General features: G+C 39.4%; 1 protein-coding gene across 2 annotated transcripts in view; it reads right to left on the bottom strand.

The window, feature by feature from the left end:
- The window catches only part of VTA1 (vesicle (multivesicular body) trafficking 1), a 52,514-nt gene extending 36,994 nt beyond the window's left edge, over nt 1–15,520 (bottom strand). Inside the window, exon 1 of one of the 2 annotated variants that reach the window (XM_006834614.1) lies at nt 15,389–15,520. In XM_006834614.1, coding sequence (XP_006834677.1) covers nt 15,389–15,506 — 118 coding nt within the window. In that variant the 5' untranslated portion in view covers nt 15,507–15,520. The remainder of the gene's footprint in view (nt 1–15,388) is intronic. The other variant, XM_006834615.1, reaches the window with a different exon arrangement.
- Nucleotides 15,521–27,218: the final 11,698 nt, after the last annotated feature.

Here is a 27,218-nt window from a genome sequence, read left to right on the forward strand (position 1 = left end):
TAATTTATCCAGTGTCTGTATATCCTAACTGGAACTTAAGCTACATTGTGACATGGAATTTAGTCTACGTAGGTTGCAGATGTATCCCTGGTATTTAGGGGTAGTACTTGGCACATTTACAGATCTTCAGTAAACATTTTCTGAACTCATCCAACCCCAAGAATTTAAATGCCATTTTTACTATTCACTAGTTTGACATACCAGGTTAGCTTGTGAGCTGCTGTGATTCTGGAAGCTACGCCAAGGGTACTTTAAATACCAGCAGGGTCCCCGTGGTGGACAGGTTTCAGATGAGCTTCCAGACAAAGACAGACTAGGAGTGACGAATACTTCTAAATATCTAGTCACTGAAAACCTTATGAATAGCAGAGAAACCCTGGCAGATATAATGCTGGAAAATGAGCCCCTCAGGTTGAAAGGCACTCAAAGTGTGACTGGGGACGAGCTGCCTCCTCAAAGTCGAGTTGACCGTGATGACGCATATGGAATAAAGCCCATGGGAGTAACGCCCAAAAGACCTTCATTTGTTGATGGGGCACAACTCAAAACGTAGAGAAATAGCTGTAAATATCCATTAATAATCGGAATATGGAATGTAAAAAGTATGAATCTAGAAAAACTGGAAATTGTCAAAAATGAAATGGAACACATAAACATTGGTATCTTAGGCATTAGTGAGCTGAAATGGACTGGTATTGGCCATTTTGAAACTGACAACCACGTGGTTTACTATGCCAGGAATGACAAATTGAAGAGGAATGGTGTTGCATTCATTGTCAAAAAGAACATATCTAGATCAGTGATGAGGGTACAATGCTATCTGTGATAGGATAATATCCATGCACCTACAGCGAAGACCAGTTAATAACACTATTATTCATCTTTACGCACCAACCACTAAAGCCAGTGACAATGAAATAGACTTCTACCAATTTCTTCAATCTGAAATTGATCAAATATGCCATCAAGATGTATTGATCATTACTGGTGATCGGAATGCAAAGGTTGGAACAGAGAGGAAGGATCAGTAGTTGGAAAATATGGCCTTGATGATAGAAATGATGCTGTAGAATGCATGATAGAATTCTGCAAAACCAATGATTTGTTCATTTCAAATACCTTCTTTAGACAGCAAAAGAGATGACTACACACATGAACCTGACCAGATGGAATGCACAGAAATAAAATTGACAACATCTGAGAAAAAGATGAAGGAATTATTACCAATAATAATAATACTCTGTATTACCAGTCAAAACAAGGCCAGGGACACATTATGGAACAGATCATCAATTGCTCATAAGCAAATTCAAACTGAAGTTGAAGAAAATGAAAACAAGTCCATGAGAGCCAGAATATTACCTTGAATATATCTCACCTGAAGACAGAGGTTATCTGAAGAACAGATTTGATACACTGAACACTAGACAGAAGACCAGAAGAGTTGTGGGATGATATCAAGAACATCATACAGGAAGAAAACAAAAAGTCATTAAGAAGACAAGAAAGAAAGAAAAGATCAAAATGGATGTCAGAAGAGACACTGAAACTTGCTCTCCAGCGCAGAGATGGTAAAGCACATGGAAGCCACGAGAAGGCAAAAGAGCTGAACACAAAATTTCAAAGGTCAGCTTCATAAGACAAAGTCAAATATAACAACAAAATGTGCAAAGATCTGCAATCAGAAAACCAAAAAGGAAGAACATGCTCAGTATTTCTCAAGCTGGGGGGACTGAAGAAAGAATTCAAGCCTCAACTTTGATTATTGAAGGATTCTTTGGGCATATTATTGAATGATGCAGAAAGCATCAAAAGAAGATGCACCAAAAGGAAATGGTTGATGTTCAACCATTTCAAGACATAGCATATTATCAAGAGCCAATAATACTGAAGGAAGAAGTCCAAGGTGCATTGAAGGAATTGGCAAAGATCAATGCACTAGGAATTAGTGGCATAAAAATTGAAATCTTTCAAGAAAGTGAGGTAGTACTAGAGGCACTCACTAGTCTATGCCAAGAAATGTGGATGACAACTATCTGGCTGATTGATAGGAAGAGATCCATATTTGTGCCCATTCTAAAGAGAGGTGATCCAAAGGAATGCAGAAATCATCAGACGATATCTTTGATATCCTTTGCGAATAAAGTTTTACTAATGGTAATACAGAAACGGCTGCAAGCATACGTTGACAGAGAACTTCCAGAGGTTCAAGCCAGATTCAGAAGAGGATGTGGAACAAGGGATATCACTGCTGATGTCCGATGGATCTTGGCTGAAAGCAGAGAATATCAGAAAGATGTTTACCTGTGCTTTATTGACTACGCAAAGGCTTTCGATTGTGTGGATCATGACAAGCTATGGACAACACTGTGAAGTATGAGTGTTCTAGAATACTTAATTGTGCTCATTAGGAATCTGTACATGACCAAAGATGCAGTTGTTTGAACAGAACATGGGAACACTGAATGGTTTAAAATTAAAAAGATGTGCAACAGGGCTTATTCTTTCACCATACTTATTCAACCTGTATGCTTAACAAACAATCTGAGAAACTAGATTATATGAAGTAAAACGTGGCATCAGGATTGGAGAAAGACTCATAAACAACCTGCGATATGCAGATGATACAACCTGGCTTGCTGAAAGTGAAGAAGACTTAAAATATTTACTGATGAAGATCAAACAGCACAGTCTTTGGCATGGATTGCATCTCAATGTAAAGCAAACAAAAATCCTCACCACTGGACCAATAAACAGCATTCTTATTAACGGAGAAAAGATGGAAGTTGTTAAGGGCTTCATTTTTCATGGATCAGCTTTCAACACTCATGGAAGCAGCAGTCAAGAAATCAAATGACATACTGCATTAAGCAAATCTGCACAAGACCTGTTTAAAGTCTTGAAGAGCAATGATGTCAGCTTGAGGACTAAGGTGCTTGTGACCCAAGCCATGGTATTTTCAATATCCTCATATGCATGGGAAAGCTGGACAGTAAATAAAGAAGACTGTAAAAGAATCGATATTTTTGAGTTATGGTGTTGGAAGTGAATATTCAAAGTACCACGGACTTACAAAAGAACAAACAGATCTGTGTTGGAAGAAGTTCAGCCAGAGTGGAGGCTAGGATGGCCAAACTTTGTCCCTCATACTTTGGACATATTGTCAGGAGAGACCAGTCACTGGAGAAGGATATCATGTTTGGTAAGGTGGAGGGTCAGAGAAAAAGAGGAAGATCCCCAGCAAGATGGATTGGCAAAGTGGCAGCATCAATGGGCTCAAGTGTGGCAACAACTGTGAAGTTGTCCCAGGACCGGGCAGTGTTTTGTTCTGTTGCACACAGCATGGTTATGAGTCAGTACTGACTTGATATGGCTTAGCAACAACAACAACATGTATATTGCAGTCCTGGTGTGGTGCTGTGGGTTAATGCGCCAGACTACAAAGCCATTTGAACTGCAAGGTCGGCAGTTCAAACTCACCAGCTGTTTCTCGGAAACCCTATACACTATGGTCACTATGGGTCATAATTGACTCGAAGGCACTTAACAACAACAATCAATATTAAGTTTCCATGCATACCAAATCCACTGCCTTGGAGTCACTTCTGACTCCTAGGGATCCTATTATGACAGAGCAGAACTGTTCGACAGGATTTCCAAGCCTATGACTCTTTAAGGGTACAGAAAGTCTCCCCTCTCTCCCACAGAGTGATTGGTGGTCTCAAACTACTGACCTTTGGATTAGTAGAGCAACTCTTAACCTACAGGGTCACCAGGGCTCCTCCGGTTACTATGCGTAACCGTGTTGGATTCTGAATCTGGGTTTTCCTACTTCACTAATCTAGTTGTCTACTGCAGTTTTATTTAATGTAGCTTTATTACATGGTTTGCTGTCTGCTAGAGTTAGTACCAGGATTTCCAATTCAATCATGTCTGCCCAATAAAATCCTCTTTACGAATGCATTTGTTGGTGTTAAGTGCTGTCCAGTTGGTTCTGATTCACAGCGACCTGCATAGGGTTTCCGAACATATATATCACACACAGCTCATTATCTACCTTTATCTCTGTTTTTAATTGTAATAGCATCTGAATGAACTATTTTTAATATTCAGCGTTTTAAGGCAATCTCATGTCATAGAGCTTGAAGTCTATGATTATCAATGTATTTATTTCCATATATCGAATGTAAGGAATTGATCTACATAGGCATTAAAGAGAAAGAATAAGAAAAAGAAGTTCCACACGTGCTGTACAGGGTCACACCAGCACACGTTGTAAAAGCAGAGGGCTTGCTTTGCTTATAGCCAGCACTGGAGATCATTTGAAACAAAAGAAACCAAAAACCCCCATTCCATAGAGTTACATCCAGACTCACAGTGATCCTAAGGCAACTTGATCTTTGGGTTCCCAAGGCTTCACAGGTACACACCTTGTTTTAGTGTGCTTCACAGATACTAAGTTTTGTGTTTTTTTTAATACACAGAAGGTTTGTGGCATTTTTTCAACAGCATCTGCTCCTGTCTGTGTCACATTTTGTTACACTGTAATAATATTTCACAGTTTTCATAAAGCTATTTACACACTTGCTGTTGTTGAGTGCTGTCAAGTCTGTTCTGACTCATAGCAACCCTGTATAGGGTTTCTGAGGAGTGGCTGCTGGGTTTGAACTTCCAACTTTGGGTGTAATGCAACTTTCATATGCACTGGGAAACCAAACCTTCATGAAATTTTATGGTGGGTTTGGTTCGGAACTGAACCTCGCTTCTCTGGGATATGCCTGTAAATGTTCACAGAAACAGCCCGATGCAATATTCTCCTACAGAGAGAGCATCTGATGTAAATCAACTGCTGACCTGACAGAAGCTGAGTGCTTAGCCACTGTACCACTAAAAACAGACACTAATGCTGAGTTGTTGTTAGGGGCTATCTGCACCAACTCACAGCGACCCTATGCACAACAGAAGGAAACACTGCCTGGTCCCATGCCAACCTCAGAATCGTTGCTAAGCATAACCCCAATGCTGCCGTCACTGTGCTAATCTATCTCGTTGGGGGTCTTCCTCTTTTTCTTCGACCCTCCACTTTATCCAACAATGATATCCTTCTTCAGGGACTGGTCCTTCCTGATAATATGTTCAAAGTATGAGAGATGAAGATACAAGTCCTCTTCACTTGCAGCAAGCAAGGTTGTATCCTCTGCATATCACAGGTTGTTAATAAATCTTCCTCCAGTCCTGATGCCAAGTTTTTCTTCATATAATCCAGTTTCTCAGATTATTTGCTTAGTATACAGACTGAATTAAGTATGATGAAAGAATACAATTCTGGCACACATCTTTCTTGATCTGAAACCATTCAGTGTCCCCTTGTTCTTGTCAAAGGACTATCTCTTTGTCTAAGTACAGGTTCCGGAATTCACGCATTCTCTGCAATATCGTCCACAGCTTGTCATGATGCACAGTCAACAAAGCACAGGTAAGCATCTTTCTGATATTCTCTGCTTTCAATCAAAATCCCTCTGACTTCAGCAATGATATCCCTCATCCCACTATCCTTGTTGATTTCAGCTTGAATTTCTGGCAGCTCTTTGTCAACGTATTGCTGCAGCCGTTTTTTGAATTATCTTGAGCAAACATTTATGTGCATATACAGTAATGATACTATCTGATGATTTCTGCATTCTGTTGGGACACCTCTCTTGAAAATGGGTACAAATACGATCTGTTCCAACCAGTTGGCCAGGTAGCTGTCTTCAAATTTCTTGGTATAGATGAGTGAGTGCCTCCAGTTTGTTGAACGATTTCAATTGGTATTCCATCAATTCCCAGATCCTTCTGCTTTGCCAATGCTTTCAGTGCACCTTGGACTTCTTCCTAGAATACTATAAGCTCTTAATCATATGTTATCTCAAACTAGTTTAATACCAACAATTTTGTTTTGGTATGACAAACTGACAGACAAGTGGTGGATATATGCACCATAGCAGACTTGAACTTGCTCATATTGAAGCCATTTAGGAGATTTTCAATTCAATCTATTAGATAAGACATAGAATATACTTCTTTGTCTATTTATCGACAAATTAGGTAAATTTTGGTAAACACTAATAAATTTGACTACCACATTAAAAAGCCTAGCATTTATTCTCTTCAAGGAAATTTAATTGGCAATTGAAATCACAGAACAGTAGTCAATATGACTTCGAGTTTTAGTTAATTTTAATTACAAGAAGATGATGCACCAAAGGAAACGGAATGGACTATGACAGGTCAACAGTAATGACTGCAAATAATCTGAGAAGCTGGATTATATGAAGAAAAACGTGGCATCAGGATTGGAGGAACACTTATTAACAACCTATGATATGCAGATGATACAACCTGGCTTGCTGAAAGTGAAGAAGACTTAAAATATTTACCTATGAATATCAAAGAGCACAGTCATCTCAATGTAAAGAAAACAAAAATCCTCACCACTGGACCAATAAACAACATTCTTATCAACAGAGAAAAGATGGAAGTTGTCAAGGACTTCATTCTTCTTGGACCAACTATCAACACTCATGGAAGCAGCCATAAAGAAATCAAATGCATACTGCAAATCGAAAGACCTTTTTAAAGTGTTGAAGAGCAAAGATGTCAGCTTGAGGACTAAGATGCGCCTGACCCAAGCCATGGTATTTTCAATAACTTTATATGTATGCGAAAGCTGGACAGTGAATAACGAAGACCTGTAAAAGAATTGATGCCTTTGAGTTATGGTGTTGGAGGAGAATATTGACAGTGCCATAGACTGCCAAAAGGACCAACAGATCTGTGTTCGAAGAATGCAGCCAGAGTGCTCCTTGGAGGCCAGGATGGCCAAACTTTGTCTCTCATACTTCAGACATATTGTCAGGAGGGACTGGTCACTAGAGAAGGATATCATGTTTGGTAGGGTGGAGGGTCAGAGAAAAAGAGGAAAAAAGACCCCCAGTGAGATGGATTGGGCAAGTGGCAGCATCAATGGGCTCATGCATGGAAACAATAGTGAAGTTGGCCCAGGATCGGACAGTGTTTTGTTCTGCTGTGCATACAGTCCCTATGAGTCGATACCGACTCAATGGTACCTAACAACAACAAAACCAACAAATGAAGTAGTAGAAGTCTGTAGGTCAGAAGTGAGAGGGGGTTAACCGGTTCTCCGAGCTTTGACTTGCATTTGAAGTCTTAGGCACACGTTTCAGGCTGTGAGGTCTGACCTTGCTCTAGATGTCAAGGTCAGAGGAGGTATTATGGACTGCACAGTGAAGTCAGAAAGGAAGCACAACAGAATACAACTGGATTCTGAATGACTGACCTAATCTGCCAAGTTAAGAGGAGTCTTGGTGTGGCACTGCATGATAAGCAAGTCGGTTTGAACTGTAAGGTCAATAGTTCAAACTCAGCAGCTGCTGGAACCGACTCAATGGCACATAACAACAACAACCAGTTAAGAAGAAGTCACAAGAGAATTCTAATCAGAGAACGGTATACAGAAACTCCCAGAAGTGAAACAGAGTATTGTTGTTGTTAAGTGCCGTTGAGTCAGTTGTGACTCATAGTGACACTGCATAGGGTTTCCAAGAAGCAGCTAGTGAACTTGAACTGCTAACCTTGTGGTTCAAACAGGCCCTGCAAATCCAGCGCATTAACCCACAGCGCCATACCAGGACTCCAAAGAGAACATAATGCTTTCATTAATCAGCAAGTAATTCAGTAAAATAACGAACTTTGTTTTTACTGAGAAAAAAATTATTCTTTACTCTATGAATTGAGGAAGTCCTTGTTTGTTCTAAGCTAAAGAAATGAAGCCCTTCTCACACTCTTAAATTCACATTTATAATTTTGATTAGAAGTTTAGGCACAAAAATGTTATTTCTATATTAAGGCAAATATTGACATATCAAAGTTATCAACTCATTTTTTCAAATGTAAATAACCATAGCAATTTGGTGTCCATTTTAAAATATAATTAAGAGTCAAACATTTTCTTTGTTCTTTCCTTTAATTCATATTTCCATTTAGAAATTTCATCAGAAGAGGACACATTTGCAAGCTCACCAGTCGCTCTCAGAAACACTATACGGGGTTGCTAGGGGTGGGAAAGGCTCGACAGCACTTAGCAACAGACAACAACAATCACACTTTTGAGAGTCTTGGTGTGGTGCTATAGGATAAGCACTGGACTGCCAACCACAAAGTTGGAGGTTCAAACTTGCCAGCTAGTCTTTAGAAATCCTATATAGGGTAGCTATCAGTTGGAACTGACTCACTAGCACTTAACAACAATCACGCTTTTCTGCCATAAACCATGTATTAAAGTTGAAATTTATCTAAAACTTCCAGTGTTAAAATTTTTTCCTATAATTGAGTATTTGTAGTTTACTATAATGCATAATCTATCAAACCATCATTGTTGGTGTTGTTAAGTGCTGTCGAGTCAGTTCTGACTCACAGCGACCCTGAATAGGACTTTTGAGGAGTAGTTGGTGGGTGGGCTTGAACCACTGACCTTGTGGTTCAAATCAGCCCTGCAGTCCAGTGCATTAATCCACAGTGCCACAACAGGACTCCAAGCCATCATAAGTAATATATATTTTAATAACTATTAAATTAGTGAAATTATTTTAGAAATGTACCTTCTGATGAGTTAGGTCACATAACTAGGAAGTCCTGGTGTGGCGCTGTGGGCTAATGCGCCAGACTGCAAAGCCATTTGAACTGCAAAGTTGGCATTCCAAGCTTACCAGTTGCTCCTTGGAAAGTCTATACAGGGTGGCTATGGGTTGGAACCGACTCTATGGCACTTCACAACAACTGTCATAATGAGCTTAGTGTCGATTCTACTCATTTGTATGAATTATATTGTTGTTGTTTAGTACCATCGAGTTGGTTCTGACTCATAACAACCCTGTATAAGGTTTCTGAGGAGCAGCTGGTGGGTTTGAACTGCCAACCTTGTGGTTCTCAGTCCAGTTCTGATCCTACAGCAGCACATTAGTACTAGAGAAACTTTATTCACATATGAATGAGAAGAATGGAAGAAATTCTGTTATTGCGAAATCAGACTTCTACACATTCCTTCTGGGCTATAGGCTAAAATACTGTATCTATCACCCAACAACATTTCTCACTCTTTCTTTCAACTGACATTTTAACAGTTCTTATGAAGAACACAAAAGATCTTATCAAGATTCATTATTTTGTTTTAATAAGAAGTTTCTTGTTTATCATCACAGAGCCCTGGTGGCACAGCGGTTAAGTACTCAGCTGCTAACTGAAAGGTGAGGCTTTGGAACTCATCAGAAGCTCCAAGGGAGAAAGATGAGGCAGTCTGCTCCTGTCTGGTTTTGTCACAGTCTCCGAACCCTCTGAGGAAGTTCTCCTCTCTCCTCTGGGGTCACTAGGACTCCACATCAACTGGAGAACAGAGAGTTTGGTTCTGTTTTTATGGGGTGATTATGAGGTGGACTTGACTGACAGGCAGTGTTTTTTTTAAAATTTTTGTTTTTTGGGGGGGAGCAGCAGAGTGGGAAGGCTGTTTATCATAAGATACTAAGTCAGGACTAGGAAAAGTGATATATAAATTATAATAATCCTTTGCAAAATAGAATCACTTAAATGTTATGTTTTAAATATACTTCTTTGGAAAAAAACCCCAAAAAAAACACCCAAAACATATCAGAGCTAAAGATTTAGCACATTTAGTTCCATGAGAATGCTAACCTTATGACAAACCGCGAAGGCAACTGTCCATTCTAAATCAACTGACCAAACTATACTTTCTTTCACAAAAAAGTACGACTTAATCTTCTGATCAAATAAATGTGTTCATTTCTTTTACCATACAACCCATCTCATTCCTGTCTTCTAATTCTAAATATGGCACTGTTGACTTCAGCATTTCTCTGTTCTTTTTGCTTTAATCTCACCTAAGAAATTATATTCTTTAATAATCAGAGGATGAAGAGGAAAAGGATACTTAATGAAAACTCTTTTCATTTTGGAAATTTAAAACTCTCCAACACATTACATATGGAAGTTTAAGAGACTCTGAGAGACAGAATTTTCCATGTGCTCCTTCCATGACCTTGTCTCCCATAGCTAATCCTCTCTTCCTCCTTTGGCATGTGACCTTGGCCTTAAACTGTTCCTATGCATCTCTCTTGATCAAACAGAAACTGACCAAACAATGGCTGCTAATTTCCACCTACAATTCCTTCTTCTGAGATCCACTCTGAGATCTCCACACAAGCTCTATGTGCTCTCCCTGTTCCTTTCCAAAATTTACACCTTGCTTCCCCAAGTCAGAGGAGTCCTGGGGAGGTGCTGTGGGTTAATGTGCAAAGCCGTTTGAACTCCAAGGTTGGCGGTTCAAGCTCACCAGCTGCTACTCGGAAACCCCATCCAGGGTTACTATGGGTCGGAACCGACTTGATGGTACTTAGCAACAACAATCCCCAAGTCAGAAGGCTGCCCTGGGATCTCCTCAGGCCTGGGATTTTCAAATAAAGATTTCCTACTTGTTTTGGTTTGCTTCCCTATAAGACAGGTAAAGACACGAAGACCTACCTAATACCTTGATTAAAGGAGGCTTCACTGACACTAGTCAATTTTTTTTTTTTCCTTTTTCTTTCTGGACACACTGGAAGATTCCCATCTTCTCTTCCAAAACAAAACATCATAAAAATACTCATGATGGTTGAGAATATACCTTTTTTCTTAAAATCAGGAGAAGGGTGACTGATGTAGAATGGAAGGAAACGAGGGCAACACATTAGAACCCAGAAATCATAGGGGCTTTGTCAGATATAACAACTTTAGCAAAGAAAACAAATTCAAGTCAAGAATTGGGAAATTGATTCCTTTAGAGTTAACTTGCATGCCCTAGTTTGAAGAGCACTGGTTCAGTGTGAATAGAGTTCATAATAAGAGAATGAAGTCATCAAGGGCAATCTTCTGTTAAACAGCAGGATGAGACCCACAGACCGAGCCACTGCAGAAATGATCAGACAATATAAATGCAAATGTCTAAAATGCTTCAAGAAATTAATGTTTAAAAATAATCACTACTTCAACAAGAGACTATTAGAAATGGCAAGACCAATTTGAAAACAAAACAGAAAACACCCAGCAATAAAAACTGAAAGTGTAAACTCAGAAAGTGGGTTGAACAGTAGAATGTATGGGATGAAGACAGTCCTAAAAAAAATTACAAAGAATGTAGCACAGAGAAACAAAGAGTTGATGAATGTAAAAGAATTAAGAAAGAAAGACTTTATAGAGTACGGTAGAGAAAACTGCAGAGTTGGATGAAATGAAAAATAAAGAGCTTTTACTGCAAAGAAGGACAATTTGCAAATTGGGAATCACAAAGTCCCAAAGATTCTAAACTAAGTGATGCAAGGAGGAAATAGTCCTGAGAGTTAATATAAGAGTATATGAAGGGGTTTCCAAAATGTTTGTGGAAAAATTCCATTATCTTTTAACCCTATTTTTCCATGGATATTTTGAAGCCCCTCCTATAAGGAAATTCAGTAAAAACAATTCATTGATTGGTTGACATTTAGTTAATAGTTGAGGTACATGGATTGGTGGGAGACTGCATGTTTCTAGAGTAATTTTTAAGAAGTTACAAGGTAATCCTTGAATTCGGTACCTCTGTATCTCCATACAGTCAGGACAGAGAAGACAGGCCCAATTCTAAAATTGATTTTGAGTAAGGAGCTGTTCTGAGAATTGTTTTTGACCCAGCTTCCTATGCAGCAAGCAAAACTTTTAGGTAAGCAACTGAGAATTGTCGTCTGAAATTATTACTCAGGGCACAGTGGAGAGTTACAGGAATGACAGTTACAGAAAAAGCACAGATTGCTTTTCATTTAAATCGTTGTTCTGGCCTCCAGAGCCACCATGTCATTCCAGACTCTTAATTTTGGGTGCTCGAACTCAGGAAGGAATCCTGGTGGCATTGGACTACTAACCAAAAGGTCTGGGGTTCAAGCCTACCAGCTGCTCTGGGGAAAAAAGATGAGGAAACCTACAACCATAAAGATTTGTTACTGTTAAGTGCTGTCGAGTCGGTCTGACACACAGCGACCCTATATAGGGTTTCTAAGGCGCAGGTGGTGGGTTTGATTTGCTGACCTTGCAATTAGCAGTCCAGAGCTCCATTGTAAGAATCCATAAAGATTTACAGCACCGGAAACCCTACAGAGCAGATGTACTCTGTCCTATAGGATTTCTATGGGTCAGAAAAGGCAGTGGGTTTGGTTGGGGTTCTTACTCAGGAAAGGTGCAATACAGTTGTAATGAAAAATTTTGAAGAGAATATAAAAAAAAGAACAAATGAAAGGCAATAGTAGATTTCCCCCAAATTATGAAAACAGCTTCAGGAAGCACAAATGTCAAGCAAGGTATACAAAAAGAAATCAAGACCTAGACAAACTAGAAGGTAACCCATAACAGAAGAGATTGATAAAGTGGCCATATTTCAAAATAATAAACATCTGAATATCAAAAGACTTATAGAGGGAAAATTTAAACTACAAATTGCAAGAAGTCATTTAAAGCAAGTATAACAATGGATTAGCAATAGAAAAACGGACAAAGGAAATAAATATACATTTTAAGGACTCACACATGGCTGATTAACATATGAAATGGTGTTCAATCTCATTAAGATCCATGGAATTGCAAATTTCACTCCCAAGAGACACTATTTCATAGCCATCACATATGCACAAATTTAGTCTAATAATATGCAATGTTCCTCAGCCTCAGACTGTGGACTCAGAAGGTACAGAGGAAATGGATGAGACTCTAGTAGAGAACAAAATAACTATTGTATGGGCAGTGTTAATGAGAATGCCTACAAGCCAAGGAAGCATTTTCTGAAAGGTCTACATCTACGGCTTTCATTTGTGTTGTTTGTCTCTAGAAGGCAAGACCTGATTTCTCCAGTGCCTGCCAGCGGATACCTGGTGATTGCCTGGTTGGTACAAGCTGCCATCCAGTGGACTCTAACTCACGGTGGTCTTATGTACAACAGTGTTGGGTTACCCAATAAGCAAGATAGATATGGACTTACTTGTCAACTTATTTACTAGTCTCTGCTCCCGTAGAGATTTACAGCCTCGGAAACCCTGTACAGGATCGCTATGAGTTGGAACCAACTCCACAGCACATCACCACCACCAGTGAATAATTTCAAGCTTTTCACTGAGTCAGTTCTGACTCAGTGACCTTGTTTCCGAGGAGCAGATGATGAGCTTGAACCTCTGACTTTGTGGTTAGCAATCCAGTGCTTATCCACCTGTGCTACATCAGGAACTCCTTCGTTAAATTCATTATTGCTTTATATGCATGTTTCACCATATATATGAGTATACTTTGCCAAGTGGATTTAGTAATGAGTGTTTGCTTATTATGTTGAGAGTAATTTCAGTATAATAGATACGAGGCTTTTAGTGACAACGAAGTCTAAGACAATTACACATAAATGATTTTAAGTTTACCTAACAGAGTTGGGAAGAAAGGACTGCAACTTTAGAGAAATATTTTAGTGAGAAATTTTTTTGTGTTGTTTAAATAAATGAGACTGTTGTACATTTAAAAAAAAAAAAAAAAGGGAGAAGATAATGATACAGGAAACAAAAGGATTAACTGACAGGGCTAGGTCCCTCAGCAGTCAAGGTGGTCTATACAATACAATGCTCATGATGCTCCTCTAATACAGTTTAGTTTCCTTATTACATCCCTTTTGTGCTCTACTCTTACCACAATGCCTTCCTTGTTCTTCCTTGAATATGCCAAGACAGGGTTGCTAAGAGATGGTACCAACTGGATGGCACTTGGCAACAACCAATTCCTATTATCAGTGGTGCTGCAGTGTAAGCACTGGACTGATAACCATAGGTTGGCAGTTCTCCAAGGGAAAAAGACAAGGCTTTCTGCTCCCATAAAGATTTACAGCCTCAGAAATCCTACACAGGGTCACTACACCCTTTCTCTGGAGTACACTTCAGCAGATGACAGCAGGCCTGCTTTTCAGACTGTTCAAGTCTTTGCTGAAATGTCAGTTCAATGAGCTCTCCTTTGCAATCCCCTCTGCACTCCCTACCCACCACTAGTTCTGGTACTCCTACGCCCTTTCTCTGCTTTACTGTTCTTCATAGCCATTAGACTCATATCATTCTAGAATTCCACTCATAATATTGTTATGAGGAGGCTTCAAAACATTCATGGGAAAATTCCATTCTCTTTTAATTCCATTTTTCACAAATGCTTTGAAGCCTCCTTCTACAGAAGCTCCAGGAATGCAGGAACTGTAACACCTGTGCCTAGCAATGGCTGCTTTTGTTAAGTGCCATGTTTCGGAGAAGCAGTTGGTAAGTTTGAACCCCCAAACTGAAGGTTCAAACTGACCTGTCAGTGAGTCCTTATCTTATAGCGGACCACAAGCCCAATATATACTGAATGAATGATGGTCTCTGCTTGAGGAAAATGAAGGCTAATGGAAATAATAACACTGTTGTTGTTAAGTGTCCCCGAGTTAATTCCGACTCATAGTGACCACACGTATGGTTTCTGAGGCTTTAAAACTTTGCCGTAGCAGAAAATCTCATCCTTCTCCTGCAAAGTAGTTGGTAAGCTCGAACTGCTGACCTTGTGGTTAGTTAGGTACGATCAAAATGAGGTAAAAACACCTACTGTGTACAAAAGAGGTGACGTTTTGATCTTGAATGTTGTTATGTACCGTGGAGTCGATTCTGACCCATAGCGACCCTGTAGAGGGTTTCCGAGGCGCAGCTAGTGAGCTTGAACCACTGACTTAGCAGTTCAAACGACTCTGCAGTCTGGCGCATTAACACAGCACCACACCAGGACTCCAAAATTCTCATTGGAGGGAGAGAAAAGTGTGAGTGCAGAAGAGGGATCAATAGTGAAAGCCAGATTGTTTAGTAGCTGACTCTCTCCATTTGCGTTTTTGAATGGGGCTGCATGTCCTTCTAAATTTTACTTGTTAAGAAGTTTTCAAAGTCGTCCTTTTGTTAATATCATTAACATTTTTGGAGGCTCTTGCTTTACACATCCAGAAGGAAAACCTTGAGGTTGAAATCTGTTCTAGAATTCTTGGGTCCAAGTAGTCAGTTCTGAAGACACTGAGTAACCACCACGAAACTTTGGAAATTCTGCGTCCTTGAAACATGCAAAGGGGCGAAGAGAGGGGCTGGTGCACAGGAGGGCGGGGCAGTGGTCAAGATCAGGTGTAAATCAGAGGGGGTGCTTGTCCCAGGAACCCAGAAGGGATGTGTGGGCCCTGCAGTGTAAATGGCTAGCAGGGGCGCGGCAACTCGGGAAGACTCACAATAATAGGCCACCACAGGGTCCCTCTTGTCATGCTCCTGCGCCGTCCTCAGATGATGCTGTATGCTCTTAAACTGGGGGGGCAGTGGGGGCAGCGGGGCAAGCGCGGCCATCTCCATATAATAAGTCACCACTTCCTGCTTGCGCGCCACCGACACTTCCGCTTCCGTCTGCGAAGTCGCGCGCACGAGCACGCATGGCAAATCTCATCCACTCTTTTATTACTAGGCGACCGAAAGTCTACTACGGGTTGCCAGTAGGGACAATCTCAATGTATTTCGCTCGTGGCAATTAAAGCCGAGAGAAAGCTTTCCGCCTTGGCGGTTCTGCTGCATAAGGCACCAGCGCTCTCTGCTGGTAGAAGAAGAGTGTATTGCTTTCCTCCATCACCTCCTTCGGATCCCCGCCACCACCAACCACTCACTTGTTGCACAAGCAAGTGTCAAAAGTGAAATAAAGAATGATGTCTGATATCTGGGCAATGGTGAAGGAGGGAATTACTTTTGGCGACACTCAGGAATGATCAGCGTTCACCGGATGATATTAATAGTGTTTTTAGGCTGCAAATCTTTGAGGGAGCAGAAAGCTTAATCTCTTTCCCCAGAGTACTTGGTGGGTTCGAACCTCCGACCTGTGGTTAGCAGACAAGTGCTCATCCCACAGAGCCACAGCGCTCCACAGTGCAGTCCAGTCGGTTCAGATTCATAGTGACCCTGTACAGAGTCCCTAAGGAGCAGCGGGTGGGCTTGAACTACCAACCTCGTGGTTCACAGTTCAGTACTGAGCGACCCTTTATAGGGTTTCGGAGGAGCTGCTGGTGGATTTGAGCCGCCGATGTATAGGTTAGCTTTGTTATTTGTTGGTAAGGGCCATCGCGTCAGTTCTGAGTCATAGTGACCCTGTATAGGGTTTCCAAGGAGCAGCTGCTGGGTTTGCACTGCCGAGCTGGTGATTCGGAGAGCAGTGCAGATTCTACAGCGCTACACCTATGCTCTGGGACTCCAGGACAGTGTTTCCTTGTTGTTGTTGTTAGGTGCCATCGAGTCTAGTTGGTACCGACTCATAGCGATCCTATGTACAGCAATTCTGGGCCAACCTCACCTTGGTGGTGGTGATGGTGGTGGTTATGTGCCGTGAAGTCGGTTCCTACTCATAGCGACCCTGTACAGGATTTCGGAGGCTGTAAATCTTTACAGGAGCAGAAAGCCTCATCTTTCTTCAGCGGAACAGCTGGTAGTTTCGAACTGCTGACCTTAAGGTTTGCAGCCCGATTCGTAACCACTACGCTACCAAAGCTCCTTAACCTCATTTTAGAAACATTAAATTCAATTCTTGTATGCGTTGAAAAAAGCGATACGTTTATAAACGTTTTCTGATATTGACATTTTGGTTTAAGCGTTTTCTAAGCTTAAACAGTAACCGCATTAACTTTAAAGGAAATAGAAAGCTTCTTCTGAACTGGCTGTATTTTAGCAAAATAATAATCTACTGATCTCTTTGTGTTGTTGTTGTTAAGTGCCATCGAGTCGGTTCCGACCCATAGCGATCCTGTATACGGTTTCCGAGGAGCAGCTGGTGAGCTTGAACTGCCGACTTTGCAGTTCAAATGGCTTTGCAGTCTGGCGCATTAATCCACAGCGCCAATCCAGACCTTCTTTGTGTAGTTGTTGTTAATTGTCTGGAGTCGGTTGCCACTCAGAGCAATCCTGGGAGTGGTTGGTGAGTTTGAACCACTGACCTTTCAGGCCAAACCGACCACATGGTTGTGTGCTTATTTTATAGAACCACATCAGGACACTTGTGTAGAGTGATCAACAATTTACAAGTTGGATTTTCTCCTGTGCTTTCACGTGGAGACATCACCAGTGATTTTCACAATTGTTAAGTTCAGAAATTCTTAATATAAAGTATAAATTGAACAACGCTATTGAGAAACTTAGTACTTGAGTATACTTAGCTCCCTATACAGGGTCACTATGGGTCAGAACCTACTCGATGGCACTTAACAACAACAACATCTCCCTAGTGGAGTCCTGGTCTAGCTCTGTTGTATAAGCACTGAACTGCAAAGTGGTTTGAACTGCAAGGTCAGTGTTTCAAACTCACCAGCTGCTCCTTGGAAACCCTATACAGGATTCCTATGAGTCAGAATTATCTAGACAGCACATAACAACAACAATTTCCTTATTAAGGCAAATAAGGATTCACAAAGGTATCAAATTACAATGCTTGCTAGTATGGAAGACAAAAAATAATGCATTGGATTTATACAAAATGTTTTTGAAATAATTTCATAATGTTGAGGAAGTCTAATTTAATATAAAGATAATTTTCCATTTTAATCTTGAATATAGAAGCTATAATCATAAGATATCTATGGGCATAGAGAATTCCTTATTTCAACAACGAACAAGGAAAGCAACACATATTTACTGTAACATTATTTATTTATTTGGTAGCTATATTTTCATATCATTTAATACTAAAATTTTAGAGGAACAGTATAAATGAGTAAAATATTAATAACATAATGGCTCCATTTCTCCAAATGAGTGATCCAATTGCAGAATGATTCTTTTAATAATTAATTCACAACTGTTGTGGTTTAGTTATATTTTTGAATAAACACAAAAACTGTTACATCCACAAAGTTAAAGCTGTGCGTGCAGTGGAAAGATAAATTATTTTATAGTCAGGAGATCTGAGATTAAGTTCTAGTTGAATGACTTTGGGCACAAAAATTAACCTCCTTGAGGGCTCAATTTTCCATTCTGTGAAAAAGAGATAAAAACATCTGTGGCCACAAAATGCTGTAATCAAGTAAGATGTTGTGATAAAACTCTTGTAAAAGTACAATTCAAACATGAGTTAACATTAGTTTCATGTATATATTCTAATGAAATAAATGACAAATGCAAAATAGAATGAAATGTTTGTTTTTTATTTTATATATATATATAACTTCGCATTAGATATAAATTTTATAGGCACACTAAGGTAAGGTTAAAAAAACAAGTGTTTATGTTTGAAATTGAGGTTCTCACAGAATAAGATGAAGCAAACAAAAAGCTATTGAGAAATAATTGTGCTATGTATGGTGGAGGTGATGGTTATGTGCCGTGGAGTCATTTCTGATTTGTAGTGACCCTGTACAGTGTTTCCGAGGTTGTAGATCTTTAAGGGAACCGAAAGTCTCATCTTTCTCCTGAGGAACAGCTGGTAGTTTCGAACTGCTGACCTGAGGTTAGCAGCCCGATTGGTAACCACTACGCCACCAGAGCTCCTTAATTGTGCTAACAGTAGGTAATCAAGTCTCTGTTGCTGTTTAGTGCTGTTGAGTCTGTGACTCTATATAGACAGGATTTCTAAGGAGTGACTGGTAGTTTTGAATCACTACCCATATGGTTAGCAGTCCAGTTCTTATCCTACAGTGCCACACCAGGACTCCAGTCAACTGTTTGGTTACTGTCACATTAGAAAGCATACTCTTCTAAATATGGTCTCAAAAACCTCAGCAACCCATAATACCATTGTCATTACAGTAAATAGTTACATGGCAATGAGATAAAATTTTCTCTTTTCAAAGTGTTCTGGAACCAAGCATTTTATGATATTATTTTTTTTTCCTTAGTGATTTAACATCACAATGTTAAAGAGGTCTTAGTTGGAAACCAAAGAGGTGAACTGAAGCCAAAGTGCTATCACCTCTAGACAAATTCTTAATAAAAGAGAAAGACATAAATCACATAGTAAGTGAGATTTTGAAGAATGCATTCTTGGTTGATGCTTTTACATGCAGTGTAAAGATGGGAAATAGCTCCAAGAACCAGAACAATCCCAAGTTGTAATGATTAGAACACCTAAAATATGTCAGAAGAGCCTACATTAATTAATCAACATGGAGCCAAACCTACAATAAAATAATTAACTCACTCTCAAGGAGGTTAACCTAAAATGTCTAATTTTAATAAGATGCTTACAAAATTTTTGCAAAATATTTTAATTTTATTATTATTTTACTAAAAAAGTAAAATTAATGCAATTAAGATAGCAATGCTGAACTGCTTTTTAGTACAAAACTTTATTACTAAAGTTTTAAAAACTTTAAACATAGTCATTTCCTACTAATTCTTAATAATGATGAATTGTTTTATTTTAATAGCGACTTAATTTTTATTTTCTAAATATTGTCTGGGTATAAAATTTTCACATGAACACTGGTGTTGGAAGATTTACTCTTGACCAACTCAAATTAATTTACCTGGACTATCTAGCTAATTGATCAAAGAGCACAGCCTTCAGTATGGATTACATCTCAATGTCAAGAAAACAAAAATACTCACCACTGGACCAATAAACAACATTCTTATCAATGGAAAAAAGATTGAAGTTGTCAAGGACTTCATTCTTTTTGGATCAGCTATCAACACTCAGCAAGTAGCAGTCAAGAAATCAAATGGTGTATTGCATTAGCCAAATCTGCTGCACAAGACCTTTTTAAAGCGTTGAAGAGCAAAGATGTCAGCTTGAGGACTAAGGTGCACCTGACCCAACCCATGGTATTTTCATAACCTCATATGCATGCGAAAGCTGGACAGTGAATAAGGAAGACCTGAGAAGAATTGATGCTTTTGAGTTATGGTGTTGGAGGAGAATATTGAAAGTGCTATGGACTGCCAAAAGAAACAATAAATCCATTTTGGAAAAAGGGCAACCAGAGTGCTCCTTAGAGGCCAAGAAGGCCAAACTTCGTCTCTAGTACTTCAGTCATATTGTCAGGAGGGACCAGTCACTAGAGAAGGATATCATGTTTGGTAAGGTGGAGGGTCAGAGAAACGGAGGAAGACCCCCCACCAGATGGATTAGCCAAGTGGCAGCATCAATGGACTCAAGCATGGCAACAGTAGTGAGGTTGGCCCAGGATCGGGCAGTGTTTCGTTCTGCTGTGCATAGGGTCGCTATGGGTCATTACCAACCCGATGGCACCTAACAACAACAACAACAATGAGATGAAGACAAGTAAACTTTTCTGCAGCTATCCACTGACCAAGTGTTATGTCTAAATACATTATATTTGGAATAAATCCATGAATGTATGAATTGAATTGTAGTAAAACTTTAAATTTTTTTTTTTACTTACTTTGTGTGTGTGACAAAATATTTGTCATTTCAGCATTTTTGCACATACAATTCAGTGTCCTTAAGTACATTCACCATGTTGTACAACCATGTCCACTCTCCATTTCCAATTTTTTCTTTCTTCCTTAACAGAAGCTCTCAATGATTTCCTCCCCTTCACCTCCTTCCTATTTTTATTATGCTACTATTTAGGGGTTCTGGTGTGGCACTGTGAGTTACTGTGCTCGACTGAAAAGTAGTCTTGAATCACAAGGCCAGCAGTTCAAACTCACCGGTTCTCCTCGGAAACCCTATACAGGGTCGCTATGGGTCAGAACCAACTTGATGGCACTTAACAACACCAACAACTGTGGCATTGTGGGTTAATGTACTGGACTGTAAGGTGTGTAATAGTCTAAGAAATTATAACACTATGTTATTCATCATTGGATACTATCAATGTATATTTGCCTCTGTGTCATGCTTGCCACAAGCATGGGAAAATCATCAGTTAGGTTTCTAAAAAGGAGACGAGGAAATATTATTATTCAAAATAAAACCATGATCAAGCATAAATCATATAAAAAGTTCTCCCCTCCCTCACTTTTCTGTTGGCCATCAATAGATATAATCCTTGCTAGACATTATTTTAGGTATTAAGGGTCAACAGGGGTGACCAAGACACTCTGTTTTCTATTCTTTGCCCACCTATAATGCCATCCAGAGTACTGGTGTGGCACTGTGGGTTAATGCACTGGACTGTAAGGTCGATTTGAAACACAAAGTTGGTGGTTCAGGATCACCAGCCATTCCTTAGAAACCCTACACAGGGTTGCTATGAGTCGGAACGACTCAATGACACTTAACAAAAGCAACATACCATATAGTTAATGGTCCGTCATATTTGCTTTCTTTTCCTACCTTTCTCATTCCTTTGCTTGTTATTCTGTTGAAGATTGCAACTCTCCTTCAGTAAGTAGAGATGTGACTATATACATACCACATGAACCTGTATGACATATTGGATTGAAAAAAATAAAAATAATCAATATAGGGATTCCTGGGTGTGAGGTAAGCAATTAATGCCCAAATCTGGGCTTAAGCAATTTTTGTCTCTCAAACTAAACCACACTGGATATTCAGAAACTAGTCAATTACTCTAGAAATGTTCCTATTTGATGATGGGCTCAGGAGCTGTTTTGGTTCTTGGCATACTGTGATTTTCTGTGTCTTCCTGAATCTTCTGTTTGCTGAGTGTTGTTTTTCCCTGTAACCTTAGTTCTTTGGTGTATTTAACAAGAGTTGCGATTTTTCAGGTTTTCTTTCTTCTTGTTGTCAATAGCCTTTCAAGCTATTCACATGTTGGACTATAAAATGAAAGTTGCCACAAATATTAAAAAGAAAAAAAAATTATAATGAAAGAAACACAACAACAAAAAAAAGGACCTGGGCATCTCTATCAATTTTCTGTGTAAGTGGCCTGAGATTTGAACCAGCAATACCAATTTGCTTTTGCAATTTTAAAATTTTACATTTTCAACACCAGATAAATGAATGAAGGCAAGCTCTAATCAACTACTGATACCACCAGTAAGTGGTTACGAGTCAGGCTGCCAACCTCAAGGTCAGCGGTTCGAAACTACCAGCGGTTCCATGGGAGAAAGATGAGGCGTTCTGCTCCCGTAAAGATTTATACCCTTGGAAACCCTGTTCAGGGTCACTGTGAGTCGGAACTGACTCCACGGTACTTAACAACAACAACATTACCTCCACTACTACTATTTCCATCACCATCATCACCACCACCATTGCTGCCATATAAACTAATGACAATAGTTAAGTGCTGACATTAAATTGATTATTACCAAGCACTAAATTAAGCCATGAAATTCCTGTATAGTCCTTTAATGTATTCTTGGTGTCCTAACGTTACTACCTGAGATGAAAATCTTTTAAATCTGTATGGTTTAACCTAGAGAGAGACTAAACCCCTTACTTTGTGCAGAACCAAAGACATGATTGAGGTGAACTAAGTGTGGAACAAAGTGAGGTGAACTAAGTGTGGGTTCTATGAAGAAAAATGTGGCATCAGGATTGGAGGAAGATTCATTAACAACTTGAGATACGCAGATGATACAACCTTGCTTGCTGAAAGTGAAAAGGACTTAAAACATTTACTGATGAAGATCAAAGAGCATAGCCTTCAGTATGGATTACATCTCAATGTCAAGAAAACAAAAATCCTCACCACTGGACCAATAAACTATACATTCTTATCAACAAAGAAAAGATGGAAGTTGTCAAGGACTTCATTCTTCTTGGACCAACTATCAACACTCATGGAAGCAGCCATAAAGAAATCAAACGGTGTATTGCATTAGGCAAATCTGCTGCACAAGACCTTTTTAAAATGTTGAAGAGCAAAGATGTCAGCTTGAGGACTAAGGTGTGCCTGACACAAGCCATAGTATTTTCAATAACTTCATATGCATGTGAAAGAAGACCATAGAAGAATTGATGATTTTTAGTTATGGTGTTGGAGGAGAATACTGAAAGTGCATATACTTCAGACATATTGTTAGGAGGGAGCAGTCGCTGGAGAAGGATATCATGTTTGGTAAGGGGGAGGGTCAGAGAAGGGGAAGAAGACCCTCAATGAGATGGATTGGCCAAGAGGTAGCATCGATGGACTCAAGTGTGGCAACAGTAGTGAGGTTAGCCCAGGACCGGGCAGTGTTTCGTTCTGCTATGCATAGGATTACTATGGGTCATTACTGACTCGGTGGCACCTAACAACCACAAGGATCTGAAGCCATGGCATTCTAAGTCACCTCATAAGCATGTGAAAGTTAGACAATGAATATTGAAGACCAGAGATCGATGCATTTGAATCAAGATGTAGGGAAGAATATTGAGAATACCATGGGCTGCTAGAACAAACAAAATCTGTTTTGGAAGAAGTATTGCTAATACTCTTAGAACGGAGGATGGCAAGACTTTGTCTTTCATACTTTGGACATATTGTCAGTAAGGGCCAGTCCCTGGAAATGGACATTAAGCTTGATACAGTGAAGGTCCGTGAAAAACATGAAACGGCTCAATGAGACAGATTGAAATAGTGGCAACAACAATGGGCTCAAACAGAAACACCTGTGGTTATGGAGCAGGACTGGGCAGGCTTTCCTTTAGGTGCACTTAGATAGGGTCATTATGAATTGGAACTGACCTGACAATACTAACAACAAGAAGTTCTTAAGAAGGAGTCCGGCTGGAATAGTGGGTTATACATTTAGCTGCTAACCACAGGTCAGCAGTTCAATTTCACCAGTAACTTCATGAGAGAAAGGTGAAGCCTTCTGCTCTTACAGATATTTACAGCCTTGGAACCTACACAGGGTTGCTGTAAGTTAGAACTGACTCAATGGTACTTAACAACAACAACAAAAAATTTCATCATAGTTTTTATCAATGTAAGTTCTACAATTCATTAATTTGTTATAATGCTCCAATGTACAAAATGAGAAACTGCAAATGCTTTTGTTGCAAGTTTTAGTTTAGGGGAAATTAATGATTGTAGTCAGAGAAAAAGAGGAAGATCCCCAACGAGATGGATTGGCCAGGTGGCAGCATTGATGACGTCCAGTGTGACAGCGGAAGTGAGGTTGGCCCAGGTTCGGACATTGTTTCGTTCTGCTGTGCATGGGGTCGCTATGAGTCGGTTCCGACTCGATAGCACCTGACAACAACAACAACAAACAATGATTATTTTATGTTCAACAAAGTAGTATACTTTAACTGCTTCTTAATTTCACTATATACTGAACTATCTTTTGGATTATTGAAATACATCACATTTTTTAAATTTAAGAAATGCTTGTAGAATTGATCTTCAGTGCATATAATCAGTTTCATGTGCATCCACTCCAGATTACTGAATTAAAACACGAAGCTAAACTGCTGGGCTATCATTAGAACTTTCATTCCTTATTCCCTCTGTGACATATTACCAGGCAAAATTCACTGCTTTGAATAATAATGAGGTTGGGACAAATTTAGCTTTTGAGACCTGATTAATATCTTTTCCTGTTATGAACATCTAATTTATAAACCACCTTTCCTACTACTTATAAGGAAAATTTAATGTTCATTTCCCTATGAAATCCTATTAATAAGTATTAGATTGTGCTGATTTATCTTTGAAATGTTAATATAGATCTCAGGATGCAAATGTACTGAAGGTGGTAAAATATGAAGCCATATGTGAAATGACTATATTAATGTGGTACAGACTATAATTATTTGAGTTTTATGAGTCATAGGAACTAAAAAACATCACATATTCTATTAGTTTCAGAAGATATTTGTTTTTCAGATTTACATGTAGCAGATATGCACCAGAGTTCTCCAGAGAACTAGAATATATGAAACTCATGTGTATATATAATAATCAAATTGACTACATCTGTGGGAAAAGATGGAGGGAAAGCTTAATTTGATCAACCAAAATATGATCGGGACAAACTGTGCACCGGACCATCAATTGTGCTATTGTAAGTTTAGGCTGAAGTTGAAGAACATTAAAACTAGCCCATGAAAGTCAAAATACTACCTTGAACATATTCACCTGAATTTAGAGCCCATCTCAAGAACCGATTTGATATGTCAGACAACTAATAACAAAAGACTACAAGAGTTGTTGGATGACATTAAGAAAAACATCATACAGTAAGAAACCAAAAGGCCATTGAAAAGACAGGAAAGAAAAAAAGACCAAAATGGATGTCAGAAGAGACACTAAAACTTGCTCTCTAGTGAAGATAAGCTAAAGTGAATGGAAGAAATGAGGAAGTGTAAGAGCTGAAAAGAAAATTTCAAAAAGAAGCTCAATAAAATGCAAAGAGACCTGGAGTTAGAAAATTTAAAGGGGAGAACATTTTTCAAGCTGAAAGAACTGAAGAAAAAATTTAAGTCTGAATTTGCAATACTGAAGTATTCCATGAGCAAAATATTGAATAAAAGAGAAAGTATCAAAAGGAGATGGAAGGCATACACAAAGTCACTGTACTAGAAAGAAATGGTCAATGCTCAACCATCTCAAGAGGCAGTATAAGATAAAGAACCAACGGAACTGAAAGAAGGAGTCCAAACTGCACTGGCACTGAAGAAATGGACAAAACCCAAATTGAAATCTTTCAACAAACTGATGCAGCAGTGGAGTCACTCACTCACTTATGTCAAGACATTTGTTAGACAACTACCTGGGCAATCAATTGGAAAGTATCTGTATTTGTGCCCATTCCAGAGTGATGGCTATAGAACATGGAAATCATCAAACAATATCCTTACTATCACATGGAAGTAAAATTTTACTGAGGATGATTCAAGCACAACTGCAACCGTATATTGACAGGGAGCTGCCAGAAATTCAAGTCAGTGTCAGAGAAGAATATAAGAAGTAGCATGGAGTGCCAGAAGAACAAACAAATCTATCTTAGAAGAAATACAGCCAGAATGTTCCTTAGAAGTCAGGATGGTGAGACTTCACCTCTCCTACACTGCACATGATAAGGAGCTCTGGTAGCATAGTGGTTACGAATCAGGCTGCGAACCACAAGGTCAGCTGTTCGAAACTACCAGCGGTTCCGCGGGAGAAAGATGAGGCTATCTGCTCCGGTAAAGATTTACAGCCTTGGAAACCTTGTTCAGGGTCGCAATGGATCAGAACCGACTTGACCACACTTAACAACAACAACACTGCACATGTTATCAGGATGGATCGCTCATATTTCAGATTATTGATGACTCTTTCTTCAGTCCTGGTTCCCGAATTCCCATTCTTGTTAATGTTATCAATATTTTGTTATGATTCTCACAGATAATAAAATATAAATAAACATCTCTCTGGTTCCTTTGCTTTCAGCCCAAATCTGTGTGATATCTGCCAAGAGAGTCTTTGTTCTGTATCCTCTTCAGAATCTTGCTTGAATTTCTGGAAGTTCCCTGTTTTTGAATTAACTTCAGCAAAACTTTACTTGCATGTTATATAAATGACATTATTGCACGATTTCTACATTCTGTTTAGTCATCTTTCTTTGGAATGGGCACAGATGTGGGTCTCTTCCAATCAGTTGGCCAGGTAACTATCTTCCAAATTTCTTGGCATCGATGAGCGAGCACCTCCAGTGCTGCATCAGGTTGTTGAAACATTTCAACTGGTAGTCCATTAATTCCTGGAACCTTGATTTTCACCAGTGCCTTCAGTGCATCTTGGACTTCTTCCTTCCACACCATTGACTCTTGAACATCTACTACATCTTGAAATGGTTGAACGTCAACCAATTCTTCTTGGTACAGTGACTCTGTGTCTTCCTTCAATCTTCTTTGGATGTTTCCTGCATTGCTCAATATTTTGTCCATTGTTGTTGTTGTTGTCAGGTGTCATAAAGTTGGAACTGACTCATAGCAACCCCATGCACAGCAGAATGAAACACTGCCTGACCCTGGGCCAACCTCACTACGGCTGCCACACTTGATGCCATCAATGATGCCACCTGGCTAATCCATCTCATTGAGGGTCTTCTTCTTTTTCTCTGACCCTCCATCTTACCCAGCATGACATCCTTCTCCAGCGACTATTCCCTCCTGACAATATGTCCAAAGTATGAGAGACGAGGTTTAGCCATCTTGGTGTCCAAGGAGCACTCTGGCTGCAC

The sequence above is a fragment of the Chrysochloris asiatica genome, unplaced genomic scaffold (genome assembly GCF_000296735.1).
Source record: "Chrysochloris asiatica unplaced genomic scaffold, ChrAsi1.0 scaffold00013, whole genome shotgun sequence".
Classification (NCBI taxonomy): Eukaryota; Metazoa; Chordata; class Mammalia; order Afrosoricida; family Chrysochloridae; genus Chrysochloris; species Chrysochloris asiatica.